General features: G+C 39.9%; 1 protein-coding gene across 5 annotated transcripts in view; it reads left to right on the top strand.

Annotated features, from left to right (window-relative positions):
* Positions 1-13,833, top strand: part of NTNG1 (netrin G1) — a 349,817-nt gene that overhangs the window by 305,149 nt on the left and 30,835 nt on the right. Inside the window, exon 9 of one of the 5 annotated variants that reach the window (XM_045081977.1) lies at positions 965-1,099. The exons of the other annotated variants lie outside the window; for them this stretch is intronic. Within the exon in view, the coding sequence (XP_044937912.1) occupies positions 965-1,099 (135 nt within the window). The remainder of the gene's footprint in view (positions 1-964; positions 1,100-13,833) is intronic. 5 annotated transcript variants of the gene reach the window in all.

Raw genomic sequence — 13,833 nt, 5'->3', positions numbered from 1 at the left:
GGCAGAGAGACTTGCCCAGATTATACAGTCGGATAACGAGGAAAGGAACTTTGGCCCCCAAATTCCAAAAGCTGCAAACTAGCTGTTGTTGCCTTTCAGACTAATGGAAACCTAAGAAATTCCTATTTCAGGTTCAGCCTTTCAGCGAAGTAGAGCTTCAGAAGCAAAAATATCCTTATAAGAATGTGTGAGGAATCAAGAAAATATTCTCTTTACTTTTTACTCAACAAAGTTGTATTGTCCTTCCAGTAGACATTATAATGAAAAACATATGTCTCAAATTATGCCGATGTTGAAATCTACTTGGGATTACACACTTTATTTTTCTTTCATGATTATTAATCTAGGCTGCATTAAAACCCCACTCACGTGCCTAGTATCTAAACAACATCTACAGGCTATCTATATCTATATCTATATCTATATCTATGTATCTATATCTACCTAGATATAGATAGATATATATTCTTCCAAATCATAAAGTAAAAAATACCTTCAAATGAACAAAGTGCATTCATAACCACATACACAGTGCACTTTAAAGATGTTCAGCAGTTCTCAAATATTGAGTGTAACAGAGAAGCCTATTTGAATAATTTAAAACAGATTTTACACTGATGGCATATTGATTTATACTCAATACACAAACTTCTCATGGTGTTCATTAAACCATCTAAAAACGCCCTAACAAATGGAACCTCTATTATGATCCGTTAGCCATGAAGAGCATGATGTCTTCTTTCCCCGGAAGTTTTCAGTTAATTTCCTCCCGTATCATGAAAATGGCATCATGGAAGGGCGAGGAAATCAATACTCAGGGACCAAAATTGCCCTATTTGCCCAAGCATTTCATTAGCGGACATCGTCCTTTAAGTAAGCAATGCATTTAAGGGACGCTCCTGTGTTGCTAACCTGTAAGCTGTGCAGACTTGTCTCCAGCCTGTGTGTTGTCTTGTTTCTACAGAGTGTTATTGTAACCCTTTGGGCTCAGTCCATGATCGTTGTAATGGCTCAGGATTTTGTGAGTGTAAGACGGGAACGACAGGGCCTAAGTGTGATGAGTGTCTGCCGGGGAATTCCTGGCACTCCGGCTGTCAACGTAAGTAACTTCTGGGAGCTGCCCTCCTTCTGCTGCAGCATGGCTGATTCTGCTTGTCCAGGCCAGTGTGTGCAGCTTCTCAGAGCAGAAAAAGACCCAAACCGCTGACAAGCTTTAAAAGCTCCTTAAGGCCCCAGCCTATGGAGAGGAGATAGAGCAATCCATCAACTGTCCAGCTGGCTTCCTGCAAGCCCATCTTCTTCCCTTCTCTGAATGTGGGAGCAACTTATATTGAAATATCGTGCTCAGATCCAGGTACCTGGCCAGGCCATAAATTAAGTGGCACAATAGGGACCCAGCCTGGAAATTCTCACCGCAAAATGAAGGGTGATGTGTATGTGGTTAATATATTTCTTGAACTGAAAACTACCCCTGAGCTCCAGAGTTCATAAATTAAATGATATCTACATAACTTATTACCACCCCTGCTATCACACCCATCACTGAATCTTAACCAAAAAACCTGAAGGCAATAAATCTTAGGGATATTTAAATGCCAGGGTGAAGTAAATGACAAAAATCAATATTGATTTTAAGCCTCTGAGGTTAGGCACCATGCAGTGAGCCTTAGACAGATGCCATTTGGTTCAGCCTCATTTCTCTGAGGATTATCAAACCTTCTTAAAAGCTTGTCAGGCAGGTGGCATGTTGGCGTATTCAGGGAACAGAAATTTAAAAATCTGAGCAGAAGCTTCCTTCTGTCATTCATAACCTTTTCTGCCTTTTCATTATGCACTAACTTTCTAGTCTATCTGTACACATTTAGCTTACTAATACTAAAGAGCCACCAGGCAAATCCTCTGGAGCAGTGCAGTCCAATAGCAAACTGTACAAGCCACATATGGAATTTTCAGTGTTATCCACATTTAAAAAGTAAAGATAAATAGAAGAAATTGATTTTAACAATTTATTTCGTGTAAGCTTTTAATATCTCAAATAGTATCATTCAACATGTAAGCAACCTCAAAACTATTAAGGATACCTTTTACATTTTTTTCATTCCATATTTGAAATCAAGTGTGTTTTATTCTTACCTCAATTAGGACTGATCGTATTGCAAGACCTAATAGCCACATGTGTCTACCATATTGGACAGCACAGCTCTAGACCTTCCTTTGCTTACTTTTCACTTGAAAACAAGGTCAGCATGCAGGAACTGTTCTAAAGCCAATTCCAAGGCCATACAAAATATTTCACCGACTACTTGTGGAATTTATAGTTATCTGTAAGCTATACTTTTACATGATGTAAAGCCAAAGTGAAATTGGCTGCCATACTATTGCCGTGGGCAGCAAAGAACTGTGGTCATAGTTTGAGAAATCCAGCACTGAGGACACCAAGGTTAGGATGGGATGCCAGAGCTGGAGGTGAGCATCTCCAGCCATGCTGGAGAGAAACTTGAAACATCTGCACATACGCTCTGCATAAGGTCATGGTTTAAAAGTCCTGCTTGCCATAGATTCCTAGAGAACACCTTCGGGGTATGGCTGATTGTTGGATCCCAAGGACCATATGACGAGCCAGTCACTGGTCCTGGAACATCTGGATGTGGAGGCCCAGGGAAAGCTCAGAGAAGAGGAGGAGGGACAGACAGAGGAAGGACCCAAACCAGCCCAACACTCCAGGCATATGTTGCAAGGAGACTTTGCAATTAAGGCACTCTTCTCAAAAAGAAAGCCTCTTGGAAACTTCCTGATGCAGCAGGACCTAAGAATAGGTATCATCAGGGAAAGACATTAGAGATGGAAACTAATCCAGCCTTAGGGGAGGTATATTCCAAAAAGGTCCTAACTTGATTTTTCTGGATTAATTATTGGAGTATTATAAAAAGATACAATGTCACCGAATTTTCCCTTCTGGAATTAGAAGACTGGATTGCCCGTGGCCTTACCACATAAGAGCCGAGGCTCCAGCACCTCACATCCTTGGTATGCAGGGATCAGTGAGATTATGGAAGTGATTGCTCTATCTTCTTGAGTATTTCTTGAGAACCCACCATGAATTAAGCATAGAGCTAACAGTAGTGGCTACAAGGATGAAGAAAGATAGCTGCTGTGGACATATGGGCATGGAGTTCACAATCTGAGGTGAGAGGCTGACCTACAACTAAACAGTTTTGACAGAAGGCAATCAGAGGTAAGAAAGAGCTATGTGTGTGCTTCTAGTGAAGTCCAGATGGAAGTGAGGCTTCCCAGAGAAGCCATGTTTGGTTCAGTATTGAAGGATTAGTAGGAGACTTCCAGGATGGAACTTCTTGAGCAAAAGTACTTGAGTTAACACACTGTGTTCCAGAGATATCAAATAGTTTTGGCATAATGGGAGGATAAGGGGTGTGTGTGTGTGTGTGTGTGTGTGTGTTGGGGGGGGGAAGATGTTCAAAGGCAACCACAGACCAGATCACATGGTCTCATGAACATCAAGCTGAGAGTTTCTTCTCATCAGGGAGAAGGCAGACACAAGATCCATCATACAGTTTTAGAGAGAGGAATGAATGAAATGGTCAAAATTTGTTTTAGAAAGATTATTCTGGCTGCTCTGTAAAGGAAAGACTGGAAAAGGATGAGACTAGATTTGTTATATCAATTTAAGGTATTTCAAATATACCTTTGAGTATACAATAGCCTTATCTCACTCTGACATCTTTTTTCCTTCACTCAGTTCCACCCCTACAAGGCTGATATTCTATGCAAAAATATAGAAATTCTGCTGTCAGTTGATAAATGGCTACAGCCTGAGGATCCCTAAGTGTCTTCCCCTGGGATCTCTCAGACCACCCTAAGATCCACCAGCCAATGGGGTAATACCTGTCATTGTAGGGTGCCTCCAGCACCAGTGTTATAACAGACACTCATTCTAATTAGTTGATGATTACAGGTTGACAAATATTTTCCATATCACTCCCATGTGTGCACACATATGAATGCCCCCAACAATGCTCTTCCCAAAAAATGCCCCTGAAGTCAATCTCTCTCTTTCTGTCTTTCCTCCACCCCAACTCCCATACACTTCTACTGCGATGAATGCATCCTTGGGTTAACCTCATTATCAGTGGCAGGGATTACCCTGACAACCAGAAACCAATGCCAAAAAGAAAGCAGTGGTATATAGAGCTGGCAATGCTGCTGGCCATGAGCCATGAACTGTAGTAAGCAGACACACTTGGGCTCTGGGCTTGACTTGCACCTCCACCTCTTATTAGCTGCAAGACTTAGAGGAAATCACTTAGACTCTCTAAGCCCAGTTTGTTTTGTTTTGTTTTTATCTTAACATGGGGTAATACTAGGACACGATACATATGGTAATCATGAAGATTCAAAGAAAATAATGAATGTGGACATCATGGTACATAGAAAGCACTCAATTATTTAATTCCAAACACATGTTCATGTGTCAAAATGCTAGGCAAAATCCATGTTTGTTTATTTCTTTAAACTTTGGCCATTTTTAAAAAGATTTTGGAAGATAACAGAGCATGTAGGAAATAAGGAACTTAGTACACACAGCAAGGGGAAGACTGAGATTCAATTGCTGGACCATGACCTACAATATCCCAATAACCCTAGGATATGGGTTCTTGGAAGGGATCAGTACATATATTATTGAGAACAGAAAAACATATTTAGAAGAAAGCTCAATAGCATGATCAAGAAAATCTTTGAATAGAATATTGTGAAAATACCCTTATAAAACTATAAAACCAGACAGTGTGGCAAGCCACAGAGTTTTGTTTTGTTTTGTTTAAAAAGAAAAGGACAAGAGTTAGTCTCAGGAGAATAAGGAAAGGTTTGTGGAACAAAACTCTATGGTTTAGATGTTTTCCTTCCCATAGAATGCACAATAACTATATTCATTTTCTCTTGCTGCTATAATAAACTGCCACAAACTTAGTGGCTCAAAACAACATACATGTATTTCTTACAGTTCTGTATTTAGAAGTCCAACAAGGATCTCACAGAGCTAAGATCAAGCTGTCAGCAGAGCTGTACCCTTCTGGAGGCTCTAGGGAAAAATCTGTTTCCTTGCCTTTTCTAGCTTCTAGAAGCTACCTATATTCCTTTGCTCATGGCCCCCTTCCTCTACCTTTGAAGCCAGGAACTTTCCATCTCTCTGTGCCTTTCTTCCATCATTACATCTTTCTCTGACCACAGAAGAGAAAAGATCTCCACTTTTAAGGACTCATATGGTTAGCTTAGACACACACAGATAATCAAGGAGGATCTCTCTACCTCAACATCCTTAATGTAATCTTTCTATAAAGTCCCTTTTGCCAAGTAAAAAACAAAAACAAAAAGAAAGGTCACAAGGATTAGGGTGTAGACGTCTTTAGAAAGACAGTTGACACTGCCCACCTCAATAATCATTGAGAATGGCAACTTTTAATGCCAAGCATAAATATATGGTATCATGGAGATGATATTTAACTCATGCTAGGAATCAAGATATGCAAGAGAAAAAAGAAATACATAGTACATCAGAAAAGAGTGCCATATGTCAAGAAGGTAAAGACTTGCGCTGTGAATTAGAAGATAGAAACAATGAAACACCTTTCAGTCAAAACCAAAGAGCTTATAAAAAACGTGTTGTGAAAGTATACTACAGACTACACAACCACTTAGAAGATAAACACATTTTTCAAAGCCAAATTAGGGAATCTAAATGCTCTGGAATCTTCCAAAATGAAGGAGTTCAAATATCAAGTTACTTACTGAAAGATGTGTTCTGCTAATTGTAGACTTGCATTGACAAGAATTCCTTCATCCAAAAGAGTGAAAGAAGCAGTCAGGAAAGTGGTAGCCCCACTCTGGGGTAGTACAGAGATGGTAGTATCGCATAAGAGAACAAATGTAAATAAAAACCTTTAAGGGACATTATCCCAAACCTTAAGAAAAACTAAAAATATCCTTAGGGGAAAAAAATGATCTTAGATACTTTTTTGAAACACACATGCACACACACATTGATTTTTTTTAGAAATAAAAGCACAAATTGTTCCCAATAGGCTACCTGGAGAAAATAGGAGACTTCCAAAATAACCAACATAGTTATACAAGGATTCCCAATGGGGTTTTGACAAACTTTTATTTAGTCCCTACTATGTGCTAGACACTGCTGCAAATTAAGGCTAAAAAATAAAAATTGCAAAAATATAAACTTGTGTTGGCAGTTGTTCAGGTGACAACTATGTGGCAATCTCAGCTCACCTTCAAGCTTAATTCTAGACAGCTGTAGGTCATGAGCAAAGAAACTAACAGAGTTTCAGGCTGAATAAAGACCAAAAGAAGTTATAGTTCTTCTGACACGTGCCTGAGCAATCCACATCAAGAGTCTAGTCCTTGGAGACTGCGTTCTAATACACAGACAGTGATATAGGAGAGTTCTGTCTTTGAAGAAGGGATTTTCATGAAGCTAGCGGGAGCAGGTTGGTGGGCATAGGACACTGCAGATGCCTACAGCATTCGGAGGGCTACTATGTAATAGATGGACGTTGCTTCAGGAGGACAGAACGGAGACCAGCAGGTAAAAGAGAAAGGTGGGATTCAGCTTAGCATTTTCCAACGATTATTCTCTCCAGCTGTCTAAGAATATACAGTGGAGTGTCTTGGGTCATGATGAATCCCCAGACTCTGAAAAAGTTCAAAGAGAAACTGGACAGGCTCCCATGAGTGATGCTTTTTGAAGAGTTTCTGCTTAAATAAACGTTGAGTGAAAAGATCTCTTGGGACCTTTCCAGCTTTTCTGCTCTTTCAGACCAATCACATGGGCCAAGGAAAGATAGAGAGAGATTCTCCAGCTCAAGTTGTATGAAGAACCAGTTCGGCCACTCACTCAGCTGTCCTCTGTGCTCTCACCCCTCTTTTCCAACAGGCAGACTCTCCTACTTCTCACTAACCCTGTTTTCAGTTCTCACATCCAGTTTCCAAGAATCAGCCTTCAAACTTTCATAAATCCTTTTTTTCTGAGATCAATTGGTTTTTATCATAGCTTTTCTGCTACTATAGATGAGGAGGCTTTTTTTTTTTTTTTTTTTTTTTTTGGTATGAGATTAACGTCTATCGGCCTGACAACTTGTGATCATTAAGATGATGCTTCCGATTGCTTCTGTGAGATGAAGATTATACCTCCCTGGACAAATGCTTTGAACCTAACTTGTAATTTTTCAATTGCCTCCGGTTGCAGTCTCCCACTATTTGCTGTGTTACATTAAAATGTCCAGTTCACATTTCACCAGTTGACCTCACATTTGAATCCACTGGCAGGCAGCATGTCACTTAAACAAGGACGTCTGTGCTGCTTCAGAGCATTTGCCGTCCCAGACATATGATTTCACTCATTTGGCTCTTACACCTCTATCACTGAACGTGAATGGCATCACTGAATCCAAGTTTTTAATTTCCTTGCTAGCAACTTAAACAACAGTCTCATTTCCCTTGCCGAGTACCACATCCCTAACAGTGATGAAAAATAAATAGTTGGAAGGGCACTTGATGTTACTGTTGTTCCACTCCTAAGGGTGGGAAGGAAGTGCTCGTTAAACAGAACCAGTAGGAGCCTCCCCGAGGTAATTTATAAAGGAAAATATTAGGAAGACAGAAGAGAGAAAGTGGCAATTTGTAGGCATTACAAATATACCGGGTATTCCTCCTGGGGAAAAAGGCTCATTTTGTCAGCTAGGAGAGCAAACCCCAGGGTTGCTCCCAGTTGCAAAATTTCTCCTGATTCAGCAGGATGAGGCCACAGCACTCAGTCATGCTAATAGCCATCACTTTCCAGTTTCAGTGCTGTTTCCCTTCCATTCTTAACATCACTTTAACTTGGGATTGGTAGAAAAAGCCCACCAATCTCCACTATATCAGGGACCCGATGCCACCTGTGAGCACGAGGGTCCAGGGCTGACACTCAGGCCACGGAAAGTGCTTTAGCTCTTCACACCACTTATGGCTCCTTTTGGAGCAACCAGACGAGGCAAAGGCTGGAGCAGATTGAAAGGGGTGAGTTGTTCAGAGCGCCCTTCACAGTTGGAGCATATCCTAAGTGCATTTAAAACTTGAGGCTCTTGAATTGTTGGAGTTTGGCCTGAGGCAGATACAGATAGTGGATATATTCTCCACTGGATATAACAGCAATTCCAGACCACTTCCTGACATTGTGACGTTTCGTGCTATTCAGCTATCCTGCGTGGCTCAGAGAGGGGCCTCAGTTCTGACCCCAATGAGAAACCTCCTAGTTACTTGCTCATCTATATTATTTTTTCCTTTATTTAAAGAGAATTTTGAAACTGGCAAGGATGCACAAACTCAACCATTTCACACCACAGAGCCATACAAGTTGAACAGTGAAAGGTGTGTGAGATGCCAGGATTCATGGAGACAGACAGATACAACGTCACCTACTAGTAGCTCGGAATCGAAGCAACAGCCTGGTCCTATTTGATAGTAAGATGATCAGAAGGCCAAGCAGAAAAACAATACATGAAGTTCTTGCCTCACTTCAGACAATACATGAATGGAGTTTCACCCGGAGCTACTCTTTATGTATAAGTGAGTGAGTGAGCGAGTGAGTGTATGTGTGTGTGTGTGTGTGTGTGAGAGAGAGAGAGAGAGAGAGAGAGAGAATCTCAAATTTTTCTGAAGCTGCGTAAAGATAATGCCTAAGTATGGATATCAGCCCAGTTGAAAGAGGACCATCCCACTTGACATTTGTGGAAGAGAAGTTTTTACTTAAGTGAAGACCCACTTCTCAGCCTCCATCAGAACAGAATTAAAAGGCAGAGGAGTCACAGATAAACCAGGGTGGCAGGGTTCCTGATAACTAAATTCTAGGAGTCAATGCAATGAAATCAGGGATCCTGATTCTGGCTATGACTGCTACCAGCTCTCCAAGGAATGTTTGCTCAACACCACAGACTTCTCTGTGCATCTCCTGTGAAATCCTGGAGAGGGCTTGGATGTTCTTAGGCTCCCTGTTGGTTTGAAGTTCTATGATCCTGAAATCTCACAGATGGTTTGACCTACTTGCATATGGACCAAGTTCTAAGGAATAATCATTTTTTAAAAATAATTTAATAATTTAAATAAGATAATATTTTATTATTTTAAAAATGTTATTTATTGTGCTCTCCCTGTGCATCAGGAACATGTGTGCATTGTCTCATTCTACAAGGGAGGTGAAGACTATTTTCCTTATTTTAAAGAGAAATACATATTAAAATGGGGTAATTCCCCCAAATCAAATGGCTAAAAATGGCAAACCAGTTATTAGCAAATATTTAAGAATTGAGTTTGCTGCAGCATTTTATAGGATTTTTGTCGTCTTTACAGATGGATACAGAGGCCTTGATGATTTATTATAGGGTTCAGCAGACTTTTTCTATGAAGGGTCAAACAGTAATTATTTCAGGCTTCCTGGGCATACAGTTTCTGTCGCAACCACTCAGCTCTGCTGTTGTAGCCCCAAATCAGCCCAAGATGAACTGCAATGAATGAGGGTGTTTCTGTTCCATTAAGACTTTATTTATGGCGATAAAATTTAAATTTCACATAATTTTCATGTGCCATGAAATGCTATTCTCCCTCTGATTCTGTTTCAGGCACTTAAAAATGTAAAAACCATTCTTAGTTCATGGCCACAGTAAACACAAGGTAGGCTCTATTGAGCATGCAGACCATACTTGATTTATTTCAAACTCACACAGCAGTTAGAAATGAAGAAACAGAGGACCGGGTTAATAAAGAGGAGAGAATATGAAGCAGAAGACGGAAGAGAGCATTAAGCAAACACACACACACACACACACACACTATTCATTAAAGTGTCTTCTTCCTGATGTGGGTATTGCAAGGGGTTGGTCTAACCGATTCATATTTACCAGGCCGTAACTGGACTTAAGAAAAATGTTAGGATTTCCAGAAACATGAGGGCTGTGACCATATAATTTCTAGGACAAGATCACAGGCACAGTCAGTGCCAGGCATTTGAAGGCTTACGAGCCAGCCTAGTCAATTTAGCATCAATTTAGTACAATCAACAACTAATGAAAGAGAAGTCCGGGTGGCCATAACACAATCAGGATTGCTCATGTTGGTGTGAGGAATCATTCTGTTGCATTCTGCAGGAACAACCCACCACCTTGAATATCAGCAGAAGGTTCTACCCAGACAGAATTATAGTAATAATATCAGCTACGATACCAAGGGCACAGGAAAAAAAATAGATACAGAACCCATTGAGAATTTATTCTTTTTTTACCATCAGCTTTGATATCAGAGGTAATTATTTTAAATAAAGGGCATGTCAGTACCATGAGCCCCTGCCTCTTCCATCCAATGCTCTTTTGACTGTGACTATTGAACCCAGAATGTTCTGGATCATGTGGCTCTACCTTCAGGAATAGAACCAGGTCATGACCATCTCTGCTTGAGGGCTGTGTCCTCTTCATCCCACCTTTGTCAGAGTACTTTCTTTTTAAAAATTATACTCAACCTTCAGTTTCTCATTGCTGCAAGGTGGGGAGAAGAGGAATACATAAGCACATAGCAATTGACTATCTCGATGTAAGTTGCAATAAAGTTGGATTTCAACTAGAAGAGGCACACACACAGAAATTCAGGCCCACACATGCTTCATCTGCTCTGGCCCCAACTTCAGTCACCAACTCCTCCTCGTAGTTCACGGCCAAGATCATCCAGACTTCGGTGGATGTGTTAAAACAGAAGTAGTTGCTAAATGTATTTTTAACAGAATCCCTTCCCATATTCTGCAAAAGTGTAGCATTAATATTACGCACTGCAGTTATTTCTTCTAGGCTATAACTCTTTAGGGGAATATGGGCATATGTCTCAGAGACAAAACTACAAAAATAATGAAATATTGATGTAATCACTTTAAGAACCACATTTAGACCTCTTTTTAGTTAGTACTTTGACCCTATGGACTTAGTCTTATTTAATCTGTTTATCATGAAAATCAATAATACGCAGCACTATATCGTTCACATGATTTTGAGTATAAAAAAGAAAAGTTTGGGTGTTTGTAGGAGGGCTTGTTACCTGGATAATCTGGCAGTTTATTAGTGATGTAATGTTACCATCGCTGCATTTTCAATGTTGTTGCTGACTCAGCTTTTACTAATGCCCATGCAGAAGATATTTGGATGTATTAAGAGGTCTTTACTGAGATATCACACCGCTCTTCTTTCTGATTAAAATAAAAATTAAAGTCGCTGAATTTGCACCAAGGATGCTAAATTACATATAGACATAGAGATATGGCATATGAATTCTATCTGATCATATCAGGCTTTGAAATTTCTGATTTTTATTAGACTGTCAGATCATAGCATAACCTATAGGAAATCTAGACCCTCAATTTCATCTTTGGTTACAAAACGCAATTTAACCAAGGTGATAGAAGGGCTTCTTAACAGTCTTGCCAAATCTTTTGAATTCTCCTCCATGGCAAACTGGGCTGGCTAGAGGACTGATTCATTCACTTGTCCATGAAATCATTAATTTACCCATTCATTCATTCATTCATTCATTCATACTGTCATTTGTTTTAAAATATTAAAGCTCAACCATGTTCCAGGAATTTTGCTTAATTTTAGCTCCAAAGACAACTAAAATGTGATCCTGCCCTCTAAGAACTGATGGTTTAAGAAGGATCTCAAATCCAACAGCCCCTCACTCCTGGTGGAATCCGAGAAACCCACCCTCCAGTACTACTCTTCTAGCTCATTCTTCTGGTCACAGGAATCTCTGCTCCAGCTGATAATCTTGAAATTTTATATATGAGTTGGAGTCTTAGACATATTCTAGCTTAGCACTTATTTTTTTCAAAGATTTTATTTTTATTTATTTATTTGACAGAGAGAGAGAAATCACAAGTGGCCAGAGAGGCAGGCAAAGGGAGAGTGGGAAGCAAGCTCTCTGCTGAGCAAAGAGCCTGATGCGGGGCTCGATCCCAGGACCCTGGGATCATGATCTGAGCCGAAGGGAGAGGCTTAACTCATTGAGCCACCCAAGCGCCCCTAGCTTAGCACTTATTTTAAGTCTCAGGTGGAAATTGTTTAGTCATTAAAATTGCTTAGGGCTTTAATAAGCACTCCTTTTTTTTTTTTTTTTAGATTTTTTATTTATTTGAGAGAGAGATAGTGAGAGAGATCATGAGCGAGGAGAAGGTCAGAGAGAGAAGCAGACTCCCCATGGAGCTGGGAGCCCGATGTGGGACTCGATCCCGGGACTCCAGGATCATGACCTGAGCCGAAGGCATTGTCTAACCAACTGAGCCACACAGGCGTCCCTAATAAGCACTCCTTATTGCAATTAATAATGATGACAATGGCCACTATTCATTGCCCGCCATGTGCCAGGAACTATGCCAAGCCTTTTACCCTGACTTATTTAATTTGTATAAAATCCAATTAGCAGTTATCCCTGCTTTACAGACAAGTGAACTGAGGCTCAAAGAGGCTAAATAACCTGTGCATGGTCATCTAGATTCTTGCAACCTGAAAGTGTATTGATCCTTCAACCAATAGCATCAGCATCACTTGGGAATTTGTTAGAAATGAGAATTTCAGGCCCTACCCCACACTTTCTGATCTGCATTTTGATGAGATTTTCAGGTGATTCCTATGCATATTTGCATTAAAATTTTGAGAATTTAGAGGATTACCTGGTAAGTGTAGATTTTAACCTTGGGATAGGCTAATTCCAAAGCCGAAGTGTTTTGTTTACTTGTTTTTATCACTTAGTGTTCACAGAATGTTGATGACTAGGAAATCAAGGGCATATGTATGCCTTAGAAAAAAATTATAGAAGGGGCAGAAAGCTCATAGAGTATCTAAGGTCATCAGTTTTTACCAGCATGTATTCTACAAATCCAAATCACATTATAATAAGGAGAATCATGAAAACTTAAACAAGTAGCCTATTTGTTTTCTTTCTTCCATATAATTTAAAAGTGGTTAATATTTGATAGGTTAATAATAAATATTTTAATATAGTATATTGCATTTGGTTATGAATATATCAAGAGGAAATACAAAGTGAGTTCCGAAAGATAAACTTTTATTGGACACATGAAGTAGAACATAAAATTTGATGGCAATTACCATTTAATCTATTCATGTTTGGAAACGTATTGAAAGAGAAACTCATAACTCAGTTAATTGTTATGAATTATTAATTGCTCATTTCAAAAGCGATGAGCAGAACCGCACTTGTTGAAAAACTTTCCTTCTCCGTGGCTTTAACCTTTGTGTCATTGGTTTTATGAGAACAAAAGGGAAAGAATGACAGCAAGATTCTAATCGTCCAAAACTAGAAAGTGACAAGACTGTGAACATCTCAGTGACTATATAAAGGTTAATTGAGATTGAAATGAAATAGTTATCGCTGGCCCCACTTAGCATACTTAAGTATGATTCTCTGAGGGCAGGTCCAAGCACCTGTATTTTACCAGATTCCCCCCAGGCAATAACAACACGCAGCCAGGATCGAGGACTACATTTTCAGTAACTGCACATTGTCAGAGAGGTTTCAGCCAGCCATGAATTTGACTCAATATTCTGCACTCCAAGTGAAAGCCAGGCAGGGTCCAGTTTGCCACTCCTTATTAGAGTCTGAGGTAAGAGGGCACTCAACCAAGGCCAGGAGCACTGGAAACCATGGGCAGCTTTATAAAGATGTATTCCCCAGCTGACGAGTGATTTCTAATCCATACAGGCTAAGATC

The sequence above is a fragment of the Mustela putorius genome, unplaced genomic scaffold (assembly GCF_011764305.1).
Source record: "Mustela putorius furo isolate JIRA1106 unplaced genomic scaffold, ASM1176430v1.1 tig00000585_pilon_pilon_pilon, whole genome shotgun sequence".
NCBI lineage: Eukaryota > Metazoa > Chordata > Mammalia > Carnivora > Mustelidae > Mustela > Mustela putorius.
This window is presented reverse-complemented; position numbering and strand designations above follow the sequence as displayed.